The 20,817-nt window shown below is 40.6% G+C and overlaps 2 protein-coding genes across 3 annotated transcripts in view; both read right to left on the bottom strand.

Annotated features, from left to right (window-relative positions):
* Positions 1 to 107: 107 nt before the first annotated feature.
* CFAP298 (cilia and flagella associated protein 298) lies at positions 108 to 8,549 on the bottom strand. The gene is made up of 7 exons (XM_051780321.1): positions 8,207 to 8,549; positions 6,941 to 7,108; positions 5,694 to 5,761; positions 3,744 to 3,902; positions 3,185 to 3,316; positions 1,745 to 1,840; positions 108 to 1,664 (listed from the first exon to the last, which is right to left on the bottom strand). The coding sequence occupies exons 1-7, from the start codon at positions 8,343 to 8,345 to the stop codon at positions 1,554 to 1,556; spliced, it is 873 nt and encodes a 290-aa protein (XP_051636281.1). The 5' UTR covers positions 8,346 to 8,549; the 3' UTR covers positions 108 to 1,553.
* Positions 8,550 to 9,342: 793 nt separating this feature from the next.
* Positions 9,343 to 20,817, bottom strand: part of SYNJ1 (synaptojanin 1) — a 49,340-nt gene continuing 37,865 nt past the window's right edge. For both annotated transcript variants that reach the window (XM_051780313.1, XM_051780315.1), the window contains exons 27-32: positions 19,443 to 19,490; positions 17,863 to 17,901; positions 17,728 to 17,768; positions 16,004 to 16,112; positions 14,843 to 15,054; positions 9,343 to 11,444 (exon numbers count right to left, since the gene is read on the bottom strand). In XM_051780313.1, coding sequence (XP_051636273.1) covers positions 10,596 to 11,444; positions 14,843 to 15,054; positions 16,004 to 16,112; positions 17,728 to 17,768; positions 17,863 to 17,901; positions 19,443 to 19,490 — 1,298 coding nt within the window. In that variant the 3' untranslated portion in view covers positions 9,343 to 10,595. The remainder of the gene's footprint in view (positions 11,445 to 14,842; positions 15,055 to 16,003; positions 16,113 to 17,727; positions 17,769 to 17,862; positions 17,902 to 19,442; positions 19,491 to 20,817) is intronic.

The raw sequence follows: 20,817 nt of genomic DNA, 5'->3' as shown, positions 1-20,817 counted from the left end.
CTTTAAAAGCTCATAAACAGCATTACATTTTTTTCTGGCTGCCAAAAGGATGTAAATATTTTAGGAAGTTGCCGGGAAAGAGAAAAACAAATGTGTAACAACCCTAAGTCATTAATCTACAAAGTCATTTGGGTTATTTATTGAAGCACTTCCATATAGTTGTCCAAACAAAGGAATTACTCAAGGCAGAACCTGTTTTGAACAGACAGCATTCATACAAATCCCCATGGAACCACTATGGAGAGCACAATAGGGAAAGGGGAGAGGGTTTGAATCTGTAGAAATCTCCTTAAAAGCCACAGCAACACTTCCAGCAATGTGGGCAGCACTGACCAGGAGCTGGACCAGGTGACCAACAACCTTTATAACAAACTGTGATTTTCTGATGATTTCACTGAGTGTTCCCCATCCCATCACAAACATCCACCATACCATTGGGGGTTACAATGCCAATGACATTAAGAATTAAGTATTTCTAGATTTTCTTCAATCCACCCTTTGATGAGGACAAAGGAGCACATTAGGAAAAAAAGCTTTTAGCTATGGGAATGGTTAAAAATTCCCAGAGCTGTATAGGGCAAGTTCTGCAACTTTGAAAAATCCCACATGCAGATTTTTTTTTTTTTGTATAACACCATGGTACTGGAAAGTTGAGGTGCAACAAAAACTACCAGACACCAAACTTCTGTAAGACTAAAAAAAAAAAATATCAATGATTGAAGTAAAACCACCATTAATAGCTCACTGAATGGCATTAATTATCTTTTCTGCATCCAGCCTTCCAGCTGTGAGTTCAGCCGACACTTGAGAGTTTTAACTTGATCTGTCTCTGACCACAGTAATACAGAAAATGATTATTTTTTACTTCTATCCTAGAGATCATGTCCTATTAAACATAGTTTTATTTACCCAATCTACTTGCAAATGACGCTTGTTTTTGTATATAGATTTCTGTCAACCTTTATATACCAGCAATGAAAACTAAACCAAATGAATGAAAATTATGCATTCCATAAGGATTTTTGTATTATTTGTCTTTATACAAAAATACTTCCTTTAAAAAATTGTTGAGAGGTTAACTCAATTAAAAAAATAATAGTTTGGAATTAGCTATGTTGAAATTTGAATGAGCACATAAAAATCATTAACTCTCCCTGCATTAGCCTGGGAAAACTGATTTCTCATAAAATAAATTACTTGTTACAGGGCACACCACCTAATAGTAATGCAAGAATAAGAAGAAACTATAAAGACCACTCCAAACAACACCAAACATTCCAGTGCATATTTACTAGATCTGTTATCTAGGAAATGGATTAACATTTCAATATTCAAATTACAAGTTTCTAATAAAATACGAAACTTCAAGAGAATTGGTTCAATTCTTTGCAGAGACAAATGCTGCTGGAGTTACAGAGAAATGTCAACTTTTATTGAACACCCAAGGCTACAGAAGTGACAATTTCAGCTTCTGACAGAAGAACCTACTGCACACAATCCTCTCTGCAAACAAGAGTATTGACCAAACAGCTTAAGAAGGGGTTTGCAGAGCTTCATCTTGGACCCCATTTGATGTCTTTTACACCATGAAATTGCCTTTTCAAAGCATGGCTGTCTGCCCACTCAGCATTTAGAAATGAGTCGTTGTCATCCTCCTCCAGTTTCTGTAAACAGAGAGGAGAGGAAGGCAGTGAGCGACACAGCCCAGGCTCCAACAGCTCCGAAGCACCAAAGAGACACTCACCTTCAGCTCCTCCTGCTTTCTGTAGTAATACAGCATCATCTCTTTTTGTTCTTCATGACTAATCACAGGCTCACGCCCTGGAGCTCCTTGTCCTTTCTGGAAGGGAAATGGTAGATGTTACTGTTGGTGGCATTTGTGAGACAAAGTAGAAGCTGCAAAGATAGCAAAACCTTCAAAAGATAGCAAAAAGTTATACAAAGATAGCAAAAACCTTCCTTCAGACAACAGGATTTCTCAAATTTAATAAGGTCCCTCAGGACAGAAGAACAAATGCTGCTGCATTCATAGAATCACAGAATGGTCTGGGTTGGAAGGGACCTTGAAGATGATTTAATTCCAACCCCCTGCCATAGGCAGGGACACCTTTCACTAGATCAGGTTGCTCCAAGCCCCGTCCAGTGTGGCCTTGGACACTTCCAGGGATGGGACAGCCACAGCTTCTCTGGACAACCTGTGCCAGGGCCTCACCACCCTCACAGGAAAGTGAGGGTTGTTTTTTCAAGTGAGGGTTATTTTTTCATCTCAGCATCTGAGTCATGTTGTCAATTCTGCGGACATCAGTGGAAGATGCAAACAGGATTGAGTCTAGTTTACTTAACTTCCACTTTAAAAGACACAATAAATCTGTTTTAAGGTCATTCTAGATATCTCAGGATAGGCCCATCTATCTTTAGGTCCCCTACTAATACAGACTCAGGATGGCATAATACTTAGTAAAGCAGGGAAGGAAGGGAGTTACAAAATACTACAAATAAAAGAAAATTTATTTTCCAGGTAATTGTCCTCTTGGAAGAAATGATGCACAGAGAAGAAAACAGGTGGTGACAGCTACTGTCAGCAATAGCAAGCAGAGCAGCTTCCATGGAGAAGGCTAATGATCTCTAGAACAAAAAGTGTCTGAGATAGTTCAGGCAGAGAGAAACCCTTGCACTACTCTGCATCCTCTGAAGAGGTCCATCAGCTAATTAAACAGGCAACTTCCCTGGAGCCTACACCTCAGTGGCTGTTAAGCTGCCACACTGTTTTTCAGTCACCCTGAGAGGAAAGAGAAAGAAATTCTGGTCTTCTAAATGACAGACACATAAATCACCTGACTTATCTCCAAGGAATGCACTGCAGACACCTGCAGGTGACAAGATTTGCTATAAAACTTTTCAATTTGTATTTCATCTATTTTTAAATACCTCTTCGTTGTACTTCACAAAAGTGCTATGGAGCAAATAATAATAGCAGTTACAGGATGTAACTGACAGGCAAAGGAATTACTAAAGAAAAATTTGGAATATAATAAATTCAAACCTTAAAATAGATGTGCCATTTTAAGACACTCAAGCCAGGACTAATATAATCCATTTTAGACACCTCTGGACAATTCTCTTCCACAGAGTACAGACAGCCAAAGGTGAAGAACTTACACAGACATCTCCTAGCAATACTCACTTTCTGGATCTTGACAATGATGGTTGTTTTCTCATTTTTTCCTACATAGTCAGACAGCAACTTTGTTTCTTGCAACTCCTTTCCTGCCCACCATAACTGCGCTTCTGATTCTTTTATAACTTCAAGTCCAGCCTGTGACATACAAACAAGGTGAAGTGTTAGGGGTGTTGTTTCTTGCTCTATTTGTTTCTTGCTTTTTTTCAAAACCTACTTCTGCTACATCTTTCTCCTCATGCTCATCTATGGCATTCATTCATATTCCATTCAATCTTGATCTCCTGTGAATACTTTGGGCAATCAGCTCTCCATACTGGAGGTGACAAGCTATTTAAAATGAGATCCAGACTTACCTGAGCGCTGAGTATGCAACATTTGAAATAAGCTCCAATAATTTTATTTCTAGTTAAGCTATTGGTGTGTTTTTACGTAAACTGTGAGACTAAAATATTAAACAAAATTTGTAATGCAAGGGAAAACAACCTTCATTGATACGATGGAGAACAGCATAGCACAAGTTTAACCCAGGGACTACATAGAATGGGAATACATTACTGCATACATGAGTTCCTGACAAATCTTCTTTATCTTCAAACTCCATCCTAATTGGATCGTGTGGAGGCAATCCCATTGGATACACAATCATCACAGCCCCTCGGAGCTGCTCCAATGCATCTTTCACCATCTCCATATTAATACACACGTTGGCCTGAACTTGTTTCTGAAATACAGACAGGGATCATTGGCAATTTAAGCAAACCTGCAGAAGACTTTGCTTTGTAGCCAGTTCAAAGTTTCAGAGGTGGGATATCTGAGCAGAGCTAATGGGCTGCATAAAGATACCAGAAGTGCAAATTTCCTTGTTGGAATAGGGACTTTGGCGAACATCACTCCCCTTTGGCCCCTCTGTTTAGCCTGCCTACATGGGGTGGGGGAGAAAACAAAAATAGGAGATCTCCACTAAATTGTGCAGGAGGCATTTAGCACCAACTGCCTGTGTGATGCAGGACTCAATCCAGGACATGTATGACCACAGAAATCAGACAGAGAGGCTTTGGTTCCAAGCACTTGTGATTCATGAATGTGATTCAAACCAGCAGAATTCAAGTGAGGGGTAGAGAAGGGGTCCAAAACTTGAAAGAAAAAATAGAGCACACATGAGCAGAAGCATAAAGCTTGGCATATTCATAGAATCAATCATAGAATCAACTGGGTTGGAAAAGACCTCCGAGATCATCAAGTCCAACCCTTGATCCAACACTGCCGTGGTTACTAGACCATGGCACTAAGTGCCACATCCAGTCTCATCTTAAAAACCTCCAGGGACAGTGATTCCACCACCTCCCTGGGCAGCCCATTCCAATGTCTGATTATTGTCTCTGTAAGAAATTTCTTCCTAATATCCAACCTAAATCTCCCCTGGCACAGTTTAAGACCGTGCCCTCTTGTCCTATTGCACAGCTACTGGAGAGACTTGTGTGATCAAACACTTGAGGTCATTCCAAACCCTACCACAAGGCATAAAGGAGAAACATAAGACATCTGGAAGAGAAGAAATAAAGCTTTTCTCTATGGATTTAACAGTTTCAGTATTTAAAATAATAAGGTACGAGAATGTTGCCTCCTTGTGGACACTCTTGATCTGGTTAACTAGCCTGTAAAACTTAAAATGCACTTTTCTTCATTTTCATTATAAAGTGATGTACATAACAAACCACTTCCCAAACTATCTTTAATTTCATTCAACAAGGAAGTTTTATAATAAATATTACTTAATTTGTGTTTCAAAGTCATACAAGTGTTGACACACAACATGGAACATCTACAGATTTGGCAAAGTGAAGCTGAATACCTGAAAGCACCATCCCACAAGGGCCTCACACTTGTCTTTGAGCAGACTCACTGGGACTGAGCATGAGTCCAAGTGCTTGTCAAACCAAGGCCTAATCCCTGCCCCATCCCTGGGCCAGGCTGGATGGGGCTTGGAGCAACCAGGTCTAGTGGAAAGTGTCCCTGCCCATGGCAGAGGGGTTGGAACTGCATGAGCTTTAAGGTCCCTTCCAACCCAAACCATTCTGTCATAATCTAAGAGATTAGAACACATTTTTCAATTAAGTATACATATAACACAAAAGGCTGTGTTGACTCCAGGAAGAGCACAGAACCCACTTAATTTTTCACCAGAAAGCACGACAAGTATTCACCCAAAGAACACATCAATAGCAAGTTGTTGGGAAACCCTGAGTGCGATTTAATCATTCCACGTGGGCTCGGCTGCCAGCATTCACTTGGAGTTTAGGATCTGATTCCTTAACCTGTTGAACCAGCTTGCCAAAAGCCACGAAGGAAATAATTAACAGAGATGTCAGTTTTTATTAGACTATTCACATCACTACATGGTATTTCTCAAGAGCTGGCAGCCCTTGCACTGAAAGAAGTCTGGTTTTATTTAAGCTGCCCAACCCCACAGCACTTCTTAAGAAAGCCCCACATACCACTTGAGGAAATTTACCTTAGAGATTAGTGCCTTGGCTTCCTCTATTGTCTTCTTTATAACCTGCTGCATTTTTTCATTTGGAGCTAAAAATAAGAGACACATATTTCATGGTCCACACTTACTGTAAAGAAACCAAGCACATAACCTGTTCAAAATCCACTGTGAGCGAATGGAACAGTGTTGAATCACAAAGCAGGAGAGACACTCCTAAGCTGCAGCCTATTTATGAGTTGGATTGTTCATTCCCATATTTCTCACTAACTTACAAGACAAAACAGTATTTCTCATGGGACAGCCAAACTTACTTTTCCCCAAAGACATGTGACTAGTATTTGCCCCATCCCCAAGTGTTCCAGGCCAGGCTGGATAGGGCTTGGAGCAATCTGTTCTAGTGGAAGGTGTCCCTGCCCATGGCAGAGGATGAAACTGGATGAGCTTTAAGGTCCCTTCCAACCCAAACCATTCTGTGGTTTCACAATTCTGTGACTTGGAACTTCATTTGGGACAAAGGTAGAGTAGAAAGCTACTGAGTAGAAAGCAACAACCATAATCCCATACCCTCCACAACATAAAACAAGGCCCTTTCCCTGTTGGACTACTGGGAACCATACTGGCAGATGTGCTTTTACTGGGCACAACAGCTCACAGTTCTGACTTTTTTCTAATTAAAATCTCAATCTAACAGCAAAGGCAGTTTTGCAAATACTCTGTTCATTTCATATCACATCACACTTATCTATTTTAATTGCTATAAAAAGCCTGTCCTCAAACACAAAAATCCAATTAAAGCATACTCATTCCCAGCTTATTTCCCACTTAGGTGCTTGATGGCATTTGGTTTGGCCTATATATCAACACCATTCAATATTCTGAATTTGTCAACATTATAAAGCTGTTCTCTCACTAACAAACACATGTTCAGTGAGTCTGAGTCCCAGCCAATGAGAAAAAAGGAGAAATATTAGAAAAACAACCTGTTGACATATCTTGGAGTCTCTGGAGAAAACCAGTCCTCAAGTGTACATTTTCAAATGGGGAGAGTAAATTACAATGGACACTCCACTTGCTCCTGGTGATTGTTTGTGTGCTGAAGAGATATGCTGCTCTGTAGGCTTTTAAATCAGTATTACCCCAGGCCCTAACCCAAGACAGAACTCCTGGGTATGTAACTGATACTTTGGCTATTCAGGTCCAGAATTTGGAGTTTGTTATAGATGGTCTGTGTCTGCAGGGAAAGAAACAAATCTTTACATTTGACTTACCGTGCCCATTTCTCCGTCCCATTTCATCCTTCCTGAAGATGCTCCCACCGCTTGGGACACACTTCTCTGCCCACTCATCCTTTAACTTCAGCTCTCCAATTTGCTCATCTGTCAGTCCTTGCATATTGTAAGGCAAGGAAATACCATGCTCTGCCAGCTCCTCCATCTCTTTTGAGTGTTTAGAGAACAAGATTAAAAGTCTTTGTTATTACAGACCATTTTCAAAAGCCTTTCACATGATGTGTGTGCAGGCAAACCTTAACCCCAGCCTTCAGTTTAAACAGCTAAGTACAGGGAATAAATATTAAGGGACATAAAGACACATAGATAGATACAGATGCTGTAGTTATGTCAAAATTCATACATTTCACATACATATACAACAATATAACAAATACACCTGCAGGGATTCAAGCCTCGATGGTACCTGCTGGCCACAACACTTTTCTTTTTGGCATTTCCCTAATCAGCTTTAGCTGTTTTTTTGGTTTGTTTTTTTTTTTTTTTATTTCAGAGCAGGCTCAGTAAGGCCTCAGACACACCACAAACCCAGTGGCTGGAGCACAGCAGGTGAGGGTGGGCTGCACCCCCCAGGTCAGGCTCACCTGAGGGGAATCTCAGCTCTGGCAGCCCCGCAGTGGGGGCAGAAACATTTTTTAAAACTGCCTCAGAACTGAACTCAGCACCAATTCAGACACATCTGCCATTCCATCACATGGCAGGGGATGCTTTGCACCAAGTACGTGGTAGGGAACAGTGTCATTCATGTGTAAAGGGACACTGCTGGTCACAAAGGAGTCCTTTCCACTGCCAAAATGGGAACTTTGGACATGGAGTGACAGGACAAGGAGGAACAGCTTTAAGCTGAAGGGGAGTAGATTTAGATGAGATATGAGGAAGAAATTCTTCCCTGTGAGGGTGGTGAGGCCCTGGCACAGGCTGCCCAGAGAAGCTGTAGCTGCCCTATCCCAGGAAATGTTCAAGGCCAGGCTGGACCGGGCTTGGAGCAACGTGATCTAGTGGGAGGTGTCCCTGCCCGTGAGGGAGCGTGGAACGGGACGTTTAAGTCCCTTCCAGCCCCTGATTTAAGCAGCCACTACAGGCTCATGTAGCGGGTCCGTTTCCAGCCCTATGCAGTGCCCGCACTAAAATCCCAAGGCCGGGAATTCCCATGCGGTTTCGGTGGGCGGTCACCGCCCCGCTGAGGGAGGAGGAGGCGCGTTCCCGCTGCCCAGCCGGTGCCCGGGCGCCGTTCCCGGGCGGTACCTGAGCACAGGCGCTGCACCTTCAGCCGCCCGTTGTGGATGCGGGCGGCAAGCGGCGCCAGCTCGGCCAGGCGGGCGCTGCCCGGCGCCTCCAGCAGGAATTGGCTCTCGCCGCCGCGCTTCACGTGCAGCCGCACCATGGCCGGGCCCGGCGGAGCCCCTCAGCAACGGAGCCGCGTCCCTGGATACCGGCGAGGAGGAGCCAACGCGGGGTGACGGCCGCGCCCAGCGCCCCGGGACGCGCTGAGGGCACGGCGAGGCCGCTCCCGGGGCCGCCCCCGCTGTCACCGGGATCCTCGGGATCCGCCGGGACCCTCCGGATCCGCCGGGACCCTCCGGAGCTGCCTCAACGGCGGCGCTTCCGCTTCCGGCCCTCCCCGGAAGCCACCGGGGCGCCCCTTAAAGGGCCCGCGCGCCCCGGCCGGTAGTCCCAGGGCCGGCCCCGGGGCACCGAGAGAGAACGAGCACCCGGACCAAGGGGCAGGAACGTTCCTTCATGGACACCTGGGTGTCCCCGGGGAGGGAGATACAGCCACGGACAGGTGTGCGGGAGCACCGGGAACAGCGCCCAGTGACACTGGGGGAGCGCGTCACATCACACTTCAATCCTTCCTGTTTTCAGGGCTTCTGCTGCTGGTCATCGCTCCCATCCAACAACACACGTCACGGCGTTACTGTAGCTTACCTATATATATATATATTTGTATATATATATATATATATATATATATATATATATATATATTTGTATATATATATATATATATTTGTATATATATATTTGTATATATATATTTGTGTATATATATATTTGTGTATATATATATTTGTATATATATTTGTATATATATTTGTATATATATTTGTACATATATTTGTACATATATTTGTACATATATTTGTATATATATTTGTATATATATTTATATATATATATATTTGTATATATATATTTGTATATATATATAATATATATATTTGTATATATTTTATATATATATATATATATATATATATATATATATATATATATATATATTTATAGACATACTGGAATTCCAGAGCATTCCCAGTGGTCCCTGCAGGTGCTGCTCCAGTCCCACAGCCCTGTGAAGTGCAGAGGTGCCTAACACCAGGTACAGTTCAGACAGTAGTTTTTAATCACTGCAGTTAGATATTCGACAACATATTTATCACGTGACTCCCACCAGCAAAAAGTTTCCCCCCAAAATTGGCTTGCCAATGTAGGAATATACCAAAACACTGATCACACAGATGTTTATAGCAACAGCATAAAACAAGGTAACTCACACACCGAAGCACAAAGGGTACCACTGCTGTTCCAAATGTACAAGTTGAGGGACCTGAACAGAAAAAAGCGCCATATAAAACTCACTATCACTGCTCTACACAGCTGCAGCTCATGGTTAACCAGGGACTGCTCAAAGGAACAATGCGTTATTTTATAGATCATGTCTTGATAGCACTGGAGAATTTAAAAACCGCACCGCCCTGGGGTATTTTGCTACTGTAACTACAATGTTAGTGTGTTGTTTCACTCCCTGGCTGGTAGACTATATTGTCTGCAACTGGTAAAGACTGCTTTGTATCTCAAAACCCAAGGGGAATCTTTTTCAAGAGGTTGAGGGAAAACTTTTTCTATATGTTGTTTCTAACTTCTGGGAAAAAAAATATAGTTAAAATAGTAATGAATAAATAGATGATATGGAACAATTATTCTGAATTAGTGCTAGTGAGTGTATGTCACAATAGGATTTAATAGCTGAAATGTACTGACACAGAAAATTAGTTGAATATATTAATATGCAAAGTTTTGTTTGTATTTTGAAAGTAAACTACTTTCGTTGTGCCTCAAATTCAAATATAAGCCTTACAAATATCCATAGCCTCTGTTATAAATTAAAACAACTTCTAAACAATACTTTTCAACATTCAAATCTCAATAAACTTTGGCAGCTCTTTGGTAAATACTTATAAATACAATTAACAAAACAGTCAAAAGGGAGGGGGGAGGCTACCGGCAGGGAGCCTCTTTCTGTGGAATTCCACAAGGGGGATCAGAAATGAGAGAGCTCCCTAAGCAAAATCTATGTCCAGATTTTAATGAGATCAGTAGCTCATCCTTCTTCTCTTTTTCTGTCTGTTCAAATACTATTACCTCAGAATTTTAATAAAATTCAGACAATTTTTTGTGCTCTACCATATATACACATTCAAAATTTATACACAAGCAATAGTGGCTGTTTATGAGTAGAGTTAAGTTTCAGTGCATTTAACACTTAATTATTGCACACAGAATAATCTCAAATACCCAATTATTCTACTGGATAAATGTAGCAACAAATACAACCTGTTGTATCTTTGAACAACTATCTTTCTGTAAAATCATGGGTTGGTGACACCTGGGGTGCTGAGGAAGCGAAGGGATCTGCAGGGGACCTGTTGCTGGTTGCTCTGGATGGTACAGGGGGTGCAGGGGGTCTCCTTGCTGGCATTGCACAGAAGCAATCAGTAGAGCTTTTATTCCAGTCATCACCAAAGTTAAAGTCTGAACCAAGGAAAGTCTTTTGTTCAGTGCCCAGCAAACCTGGAGATCCAGCTGACTTCCTGGAGCCGAGTCTCTGAAAATCCGGGACACTTGTAGATGGCTTTAGCTTCAGATTGAAGTTCTCGTCCTCATCAAATGTCACCCACCCCTTGGGCTGCACATTTTCTGCCTTGAGAGATTTACTTGGCAAGCAAAACGTGTTTTCAGCTGCATCCACAGAAAATAGAGGCTTGGCTGTGTTACAGCTGGGGCGGGGCAGGGAAGGGAAAGGATGGGAAACTGCAGGTCCTTCCCATACCTGCGAGGTTATTCCGGACCCTTGCGTTTCCATCCTAAACGGGTTCCCAGCATTAGGAGTCCTTTCAGTGAATGGATTTGCGCAGTTCAGCCCAGTAATAAATGGATTTGGAGAGGTGCGCTTATGCTCCTGGGATGAGTGGAAGGTTGGAATAGGAGGCATTGCTGGCATGCAGTTTATAGTATTCAAATTATCAGCGTTTCTTTGTGCTGCTGAAGGCAAAGGTATCAACTCCTGGCTTAAGGTTGGAGCGGGTGATGTTCGGACACATGTCTGCATCTGGGACATGAGCAGCTGGAATGACAGGTCTTCAAAAGGGTCACTGCTGAGCTGGGGGCCAGGGTTGGAGCTGTACGTCCAGTTGGGTTTCAGCTGCAAAGGAAACAACATGCTCAGTAATCCTGTAGCTGATTCCAGGTTATTCCTGACCCCACCCTTTCTCACTCTTCCAGCTGAAACTTCAACACAATTCAGCTGTAACTAGAATGGAAACAACAACCCTGAATCCCTTCTCTGAGAAAAAGCCTATGAGTTGTTGAACACCACACAGGTGGTCAACGCAGCTGGAATCCACTTCCTACAGGTCAGAATTCCAGTGAAAGGCACCAAGTCCAAGTGAATGTTGGATAAGAAAATCTTTGGGAAATGCTACTGTATTCTAAACAAGTGATAACCCAGCACAGCTACAAAACAAAGACCTCCAGGTTACATTGTTTGTCACACTGATGTTACAAGCAGTATTTAAGCATCACAATGGGAGGAAACATTAGTGTCATTAGTATGTGCATGTCAGACATTTCTACGCAGACACAGGCATCCGTAGGCCTTCCAGTGCTTCCTGGCATGGGAAGGGACTGGTTTCATATTTTAAAATGGCAAGTTATCCTTGTTTAGTATAATACTGAATGGAGAAGACAGAGTTTTCTCCACAGAACTTCTCAGCTTTTAAAAACAAACATATTTTTGTTTTTTTACATCTCTTCAAACAACAGTGCAACTTTTTTACCTTGTAAGAACTGTCCAAAAAGGTGGAATATCTACTTTTTCAGTCAGCATACTGACAGAACAGGGTTTGGAGCTTCTCCTTTTTTAATGAATTGAGCTTAAGTTAAAACAGCTCCTGAGAATTCAAATTTCACAAAAAAGTTTGTCATTTTAACAATCACCTTAATACACCCAAAGAGTTTGGGTATTTAGCTTGAAAATTCTGTTAACTAGTGTTTTGTTGAACTATGGTGTGAGCTAAAACATAGTATTACTACAGCCTAACCTCCATCTTTATCCATCTTGGGTTCACTGCATTTATTGTGCATAGTTTGAAGTGTGTCTCCACACATCCACTACCTAAGCAGCTCCATAAAATTAGCCTACAGGCTTTAGAGATTCTAGGGAATAATAATAATAATATTGCAAGTTTTCCCCAGTGTATGCAGTATAACAATTTATTTTTTAAAAATTTCAGTTGTAGCTTGAATGGGGTGTATATATAGTCAGTGTTCTGCAGAATAATATTAAACCAAAGGCACTGAGTAACTGAGGGGAAAATGTGAAAAACAGAACTGCAGAAAGAATAGAAATCAAATGCAGCTGGGCACCAGCTGGTTAAGTCCTGTAGTCATTTAAAAAGTGCAAGATCCCAAAGAAACTATGAATCCCAATTGCTCTTTATTGTAAGTAAAAATTTGCTCTGAATAATTCTGGAACCAAATACCTTTAAAATTGTAACAAACCATTTATTTTACTTTGGGTAGTAGTAAGTTCTCTGCTCTTTGAAAGATGTGAAATATGGGGTTTATTTTGAAAAAAATTTTACACTGAAGAGAATATTTAATGCCAACACTGATCTTTTTTTCCCCAAACAGACTGAAACCAGGAGATTCAGCAGTGACTAAGCAACATAGGTCAGGGTCCAATTGTTTCATAAAAGATGATGAAGCAAAATATTTGCTCTGGCACTAATAAATGCAGTCTCACTTTTAAATGCATTATGAAAGGGAAAAGCAAACTATGGTATGACAGTCAATCCATGAATGCAGACAGGTGGCTTTTAACATGGATGGGACTGCAGATGTATGAAAACAAGATTCATACATCTTTTCTGCTTGAGTAGATGGAGACCACATACAAGATTGGTAAATAGTCAGATACCTGTTACCCTGATGGTTGCTCCTGCTTGTGAAAGAGAAACAGACATCAAAGGAAAGAAAGTTAGGAAGAAAATTCAAGTAACAAAGCAACCTCATGTTAAAAATACTTTCACAAATTTTCACAAAGCCATTTTTTGAGCTATGAATACAAACTGCAAGTATTTTATTATACACTAGACTAAATTTTGAATTTCTGTTGTATTCTACTGTAAACTCGACCACTATGAATCAAAAAACCAACTCAAGCCCATTCTAAGTTTTTTCCATACAGAGACTCACTGTGCAGCTGACTGAGCTACTTTTTGGAGATGGATTATAAGAATTTGAGCGTTGATGGTCTAATTCTAACCACCTATTAACAGGAAAAGCCCCATAACTCCCATTCTAGGAACTGTGTTGGGACAACCACTCACTTGTAGTAACAGTTTTTCAAGCTGAAAAACCATAAGGCTTCTCATTCTATTGAAAATTAAAATCTCCTTACTTTACAATGAAGAACATCTATTTAAAATAACTAACTCTCTCTTTTAATATACTGCTTGGTAATCTATAGAATCCTGAATATTCACACTGTATAAAAGCAATTATTTTTATAAGAGAGATTCAGGTTCTTCAATATCACAATCAAGATTTGCATAGAAGGATGGGCTTGGAATCCACTACCTCTCAAAAGACTTTGTATTTATTTAAAAAACTTTCCTCAGAAACGTTTGTATTTTGTAGTCTAAGTTTCCAAAATGAAAACCAGTTAACAGGCAGAGAGAGAGGTTCAGCAGAAAGAAAGGTAAAGCATTTAAAGATTTTTTTTAATTTGAATGCAAAATCAACTCACCAAGGACTGAATTTAGCTGCTTAACTATGGTACAAAATAGGCATTAACTAACTGCTGTAGCAAAAGAGGTCTTCAGGTGTAGGCATAAGCAAAAATCTGAGCAGCATTGAAAACCTGATTCTGCATTTTTAAGCAGTAGGAAGAAACTATGGCTTTCCCTAGAAAAAGTTGGTGTTCTTTTATAATAATATTCTAAATCGTCCCACAGAACAGAATGTTAATGTTACTGGATGAAATTTTCACATTACTTTGATATGTTTCTCTATTTTAACTGACACTGGGGAATGGGGAAGAATCTGTTTTTGTTAAGTATTTATCAGTATTGTCTTTCTCCAATGAATGATCATCAGCATAAAGCACCACATCATGCAATGACTTTATTCAAAACTTGTTAGCTACTTACTAATCTTACTTGCTACTTATGTCATGCAAGTGTCATTATAAAATTAAATTTCTTAGACTATTTTTCCACAAAAAGTTGCCAGATGACAACATAATTTTAAGAATGAGATCTCCTTAAGTTGTAAGACTGTCACAAGAAACCCTAAGTTAAATGTTCAGTATTAGTTATTCATGGACAATACTAAATATTTAGTATTTAGTTATTCACGGACAATACGTAAGCAATTATTACCCTACTAGAACCTGACGACCTCTGAATCCACTCTTTTGACCTTTATTTTCGTTTATGTGTTTGCTATAGGAGTTCCTCACAAGTCTGCAGCATTCATAACAAGCTGTGTTAATTTATATAATAAAAAAAAATGTATTTCCAAAGTGTTTTTACTTACTTGCTGCTGGGATGGAGCAGGTTCAGAAGGCAAACTGTGAGAGGATCGGCTACGAGGAGGCGGCTGTGGGGGTTCCAGGCTTTGTGGGGCACTTGCCTGAGATGGATGTGATGCCACAGGAATCAGGGGCTCCTGCATCCTTAGCACAGGAGTGCTGGGCTGAGCAGGGCCAGCAGCCTGAGGCTTTAGTGGTTCAGGAAGCAACGGTGAGCCTAAAAGTACATTTGGAGTGATTTTCATCGTAAAGAATTGTAACAGAAGTCCTTAAGGATGGCATGATGAGGACAAATGGCTGTGGAAGCACCAGAGAGAATTGCAGGTGGCTCTAAGAAGAGCAAGTGTTCATGGCAACAAGATTGGAAATCATCAGAAGCTCAGCAGATCTCCATCACAAATTATTATTATAGTTTAAACTGAAAGAGCAAGTTTAGATTGGATATTGAGAGGAAATTCTTCTGTGTGAGGGTGGTGAGGCCCTGGCACAGGTTAGTCAGAGGAGCTGTGGCTGCCCCATCCCTGGAAGTGTCCAAGGCCAGGTTGCACAGGGCTTGGAGGAACCTGTTCTAATGGAAGGTGTCCCTGCCCAGGGCAGGGGGGTGGAAGTGGATGATCTTTAAGGTTCCTTCCAACTTAAACCATTCTGGGATTCTATACAAAACAGAGAACCAGAAGCCATGTCATCTCTAAATGTACATCAGCAGTATTGAAAAAGTATTTTGGAAGTCACTATTATAAAATGTATATTTTAATATTAATGAAGGGGTTTTGTAAACTGTGAATTTAGGAAGTGGCTTTAAGAGTCAAACAAATTCTATTCCAGATCTTACAATTACAGAACTACCAATCCAGAGAATGTCCAGTGATCAACATGAAAGGGACACATCACAGTGCCCAGACCAAAATACTGCACTCTGATCATAGCTTCTCCTGATACCAGGAAATCTACGGGTCAAGATCTCAGGTGATCTTGAGATTATTATCTGGTGAGGTTTTACAGTACTTGTGGATGATTAACAGAAACTGCCAAGTGTTACTACATTCAAGAATCTTAATTTCTAGTGAAAAGTGGAGACATCTATTGGAAAACAATGCATTCAAACCAGAGACTGTGTCTCTTGACTGAATTGTGACATTCATATTTAACCTACAAAGGAAACTTACCCCGTGGTGGTTCAGCTGGTTTGGTCTGAGTTTCGGGTACTGGTCTTCCCCCCGAGGAACGGACATGGCTTTGTGGGGCACTGATAACTCCAGCTCGAGGAGGAACAGTCTGACATGATCAGGGGTAAAAAGAAAGTATTTTAGCTCTACTTTGGATCTGTAGTCATCTACTGAAAATGATTTGGGATAATCAGGGCTCCATGAAAAATAAATGATTTGATAACAGCTGCTGAGCTAACATCCTATGTCCATGTAAAAGCAAAGAATATATTCAAAATACAATGAGGGTTCAGTTCAAAGCAAAGAATTTTTACAACTGTTTTCAGCTTTATATAAATATTTACCTGTGCACCAACACTAGAAGCAATTATTGTTTTGCTAGTATCAATAAGATAATTTACCTAAGTCTGTGAATTGCTGTAAGCAACACAACCAACAACAGCAGCTACTTTGTTCCTCAACAAACAGTACTGATAAAACACATACTCTGCCTCATTTGAAGGCTGGAGAGAAATAGGAAGTTATTCCAGACTACAGCTGAAACAAGTGAATTACAAACACCACATTGAAACGTGGATACAAGGCACTGGAATAAAAATGCCCAGACTTCAGGGGAAAAAAAGAGGCAAGCATCATGTTTTTTCAGATCTTCTATTACATTTGTTTGTTTGTTTGTTTTGTTGGGGTTTCAGGGGGGTTTTGTTTGTTTGTTTTGCTTGGGGATTTTTTTCTGTCTTGATAATATGAACAAAAATTCTTGCACTTATGCCAGTTCCAAGACACTGGTGAAGTCTCTTTTTTGCACCAGATTTTCTTATTTCCTGTGTATACCAGGTTTTCTTTATCCAAATTTTAGAAGAAGCTGTTTTATATTTCTGGGAAAATAACAAAAAAGAGCCAATATCATGAATAATGTCTTTGAGAAAAAATGAATTAGCACAATATTACTTCAATGGACAGTAGTTTGCAGTAGTTGTAATACTGGGATATGCTGCAAAGTTTAGAGAATTATCAGCAAACAATCCCATTTCTTAGTAATTCTTTAATGATAAGCCAAACACAAAGGCTCCTACATGCTGCTGTTAATAAAAACAAGGCAGATGTTTTCCATCTCTTGAGTTCTTGCTAGAGGTGAAGCATTTGAGCACCCATAAATCCTTATTTCCCTTCCTTCAGTTCAGTTCCATAAATAAAGGAATGAAACACATAACTAATGTTATGTTGAATGTTTCCTTTTTACATGAAGACCTTTATCAATAATTATTTTTAAAACAAGGTACAAAATCCCACAACGCATCAAATAATCATAATATATCAACTGCCCGGGTAATCCATTAACAGCTGCAAGGAATTAACTGGTGTCAGGATTTACATTTCAGCATAAAAGATAATACATTTTATCATACCAAATCAGCACGGACATATAATACAAAGAGTAACTTTGCAGTTATTTGAGAGGAGATGTGTATTATTTGGGAGCCTGTTGCATAATTGGAAAGAGTGCAAAACAATCAAGTCACTTCCAGTATATATATATATACACATATATATTCTGGAGTATTTTTAGTCAACAGACAAGAATTGCTGAGGGAATTAACTCACAGAAGCAGTAAACTGACCAGTCAATTTTGCAAATTTGTCACATCCATTATGACTTACAGAAATGTTGACCCAACAAACAGCATAAACTTAGGAGGAGAACTATTGTAAGACAGAATACCTACCGGTCTGGTCATGCCTGCTGCAGGTGGAGGGTGACTACGAACTGCAACAGATATTAGAGATTGTTGACTTAGAACATATTTCAAAATCAACTTCTCTCTTTATTATAATTAGTACAAAGCATGTAAATGTATTACCTAAGTTATCTTTTCTTTGTGTTCCAGGACTTTTTTGTGCTTTGAAGCATGGAAAAGAAAATTAGATTATCTGTGTTAGATAAGCCACAAATGGGTATTAGATGGCAATGTCACATTACCACTAATGAGAATGGGAGCAAAGAGAGACCAGTGATTTTTTAAAAAGTTGTTACATATCACAGTCTATCCATCAGCTGTCACTATAACACACTCCTATCCCGTGGCACACATGGAATAATTTGACCCTTTTAATTACAAATTAAGTCAAATTACCTCCTGTTCATTGCACGGTAAAGATGCCCACCTGTACAGGTGCCCTGTGTTCTCAATCATGCTAGAAGTTGTTTTGTTTTGTGGTATATTCTGCAGATGTTCTAACAGCAGTCTTTAAAACAAAAAGAGCTGATATAACATAGTTCCTGGCCCTTCTCTCTAAGATAAATCTCTTAGACCACCAGCCTCACTGTGGCCATGCTGATGCTAATGACAACCTTGGCACTATAATGCAACGTCCAAGTTGGGAAGTGCAAGAGATGAAAAAATTACCTTTAGCTCAGACAAGTGCACAATTTTTAACAAGCCAAGAGGTTTGAGATTCTGGCTTGTGTTTCTGTGGCTTATTTCCCAGGAAGGCAAAACCACCATGCCAGTGACACTAAGTGGAAGGAACACTCTGGTGCATAAGACAGCTTCTGGGTGTCAGATAACCTCAGAACCATTGGAATGGGTTTTTGGGCACAGCTCTCAGTGATGCAACTCCCACCTGGAGTAAGCTGGTGCCAGTTTACCCTTCTTGGGGCAGGAGGATGGAGTGGACAGTCACCAAAAGGTCCCCTCCAACCTTGACTATTCTATGCATAGGGTGATTTTGCCAATTTATAAAAATAAACCAGCAATATGGCCAAAGTTAATTGTAGAATACAGGAGGACATCCTGACTGTGACTATATTAGGACTTGTATTGCCATACCTGTATTTGTTGCAAACACCAAATTCCTGTGGTGATAAGAAGAAACCCAAACCCCTGACTGTGCTGGCATGGCTACAGCAGGACCCATCCAGCACTATTCATACATACTCCAGTTAGAATGTGCAAGAGAAATGCTTCTCATAACTGTATATCACACACAGTTAGCTATCACTGTGCTCTTTAGAAAGAGACAAAATATTAAATTGTAGACTAAATAGTTTAAATGGAATTTTCTCTCTCCAATATACATGAACATATGTAATTATTTATGAAAAGTCAGGCTCCCAAAATTCCAGGTTTAGTTTCAGGTATAGCAGTCACTCTAGTGACCAGTCAGCACCAGATTCTTTTGAGAGTCAGTCTGGAAAGCATTCTTGATTAGGACACTCTAAGTTTTCACTTCATTTTTCATAAATGCCTTCTATAACAATTCCCACCATCACCGAAAACCAAGAAGCAACTTGGCTGTCTGAAAACTATGTTAAATAAAAGAAGAAAGATTCCACGTGATAAATACTTTCATGAAACTACCTTTACTATCACAAGGGCAATAGTATTAATTAGGTACTAAATAGAATTCTGTTTCTAAAATACAAAAATTGTTATGTTACCTTCTACTTCTCTCCTAGCTACCCCAGGACTGGGAGGAGCTCCAAGACCTTTTCAGAGAAAGAAGAGAAGCTGTACATTGCATAAGAAAAGTAGCAGATTGAGAAAGCAAAACCAGAAAGAACACCACCACAAGAGAGCTGTACACAACACTGGCCTAGCTGGATTACAGTCACTTGTAGGAGATAATTGTTTGTAGCAGCATGGGGAACCAGACTGGTGTGAATTATAATTCAACAAGTATGCTCATGCTTAGTAACATCCATTGTTTTAATTCCATTTTACAGCTGAAAGCGAATTTCATTGCTTCAAAATATTCACTCCCACAAATTTTTGTACATTTGGTATGATCTTATATGTTGGTGTTGAACCTCTCCTAAAGCAGAGCATGTGCCTGCACTCAAACACTGGGGAGTAAACAGGTACATCAAACACACTCTGCAACATGTCATTTAGAATCCTAAGTAATCTGTTTCTGTCACACTCCCTCTGAGTAAGCAACTCCATGGAAGAAATGTTTCCCACTTTATATAATGTATCCTACAGAACTGTATCATTATCTCCAAGCAGCGCTGTGTACTCGGGAGAGCTGTATCACCTGGTGTTACAGTTCACACTGAGAGAAAGCAGGCTTTCAATCATGCATAACCATGCCCAGTTGTTCTATTTCTGCAACCTGATCGAGCGTATACTGGGTCTCTAAAATTGTATGGTAAAAACATGGCATGGCATAGGCAGTATGCAAGGAGAAATCCTGAGGGAAAGAGTAACTGGTATCTGGCAACTCTGGAGTGGCTCGAGTCCAGAGGAAGAAAAGGAGCCAGTGCTCAGGAAGCCTACCTGAAAATCAAATTCTGCCTTAGTGCTGACACAGCCTCCTGCTTTCTCATCGTATGCCAATGTGTGGGATCTGCTCAGAGCTCTCTGTGATCTGTGAATTCTGTCAGATATGGGTGGAGGTGTCACTTGGAGTGGGCAGAGTGAAGGCTGCAGATGAGGCTGGAATGTGATTGTCTCCAGAGATACCAGATCTATGGTTTGGCTGAACATCTGGTTCAAAGACATGACATCCCAGCATATGTTATCTGTTGTGGGTGAGCTCCAGGCTCTGCCAATTCCCATTAGATTTCCACCCAAAAGTTCCTGACTGCGAAGTTCTCTGTGAGAGAAGCAGCAGTGAAGGAGCACAGGGGGGAAATTGCCCAAGAACATTCCACTGCTTGCAGGTCACAGATCTGCCCTTTTCCCACACAGCCCAGAGAAACCCCTGGGGAGAACAGAAAGTGGGAAAGACAATGGGAAGCCCACTTGCCACTGGAGGAGTATCAAGGGAGGTGGAGAGCAGCCCAGCAGAGCACAGGACACTCCTCTGAACCT

This window comes from Manacus candei, unplaced genomic scaffold (genome assembly GCF_025592945.1).
Source record: "Manacus candei isolate 608988 ecotype Guabito, Panama unplaced genomic scaffold, ASM2559294v1 h1tg000014l, whole genome shotgun sequence".
NCBI lineage: Eukaryota > Metazoa > Chordata > Aves > Passeriformes > Pipridae > Manacus > Manacus candei.
This window is presented reverse-complemented; position numbering and strand designations above follow the sequence as displayed.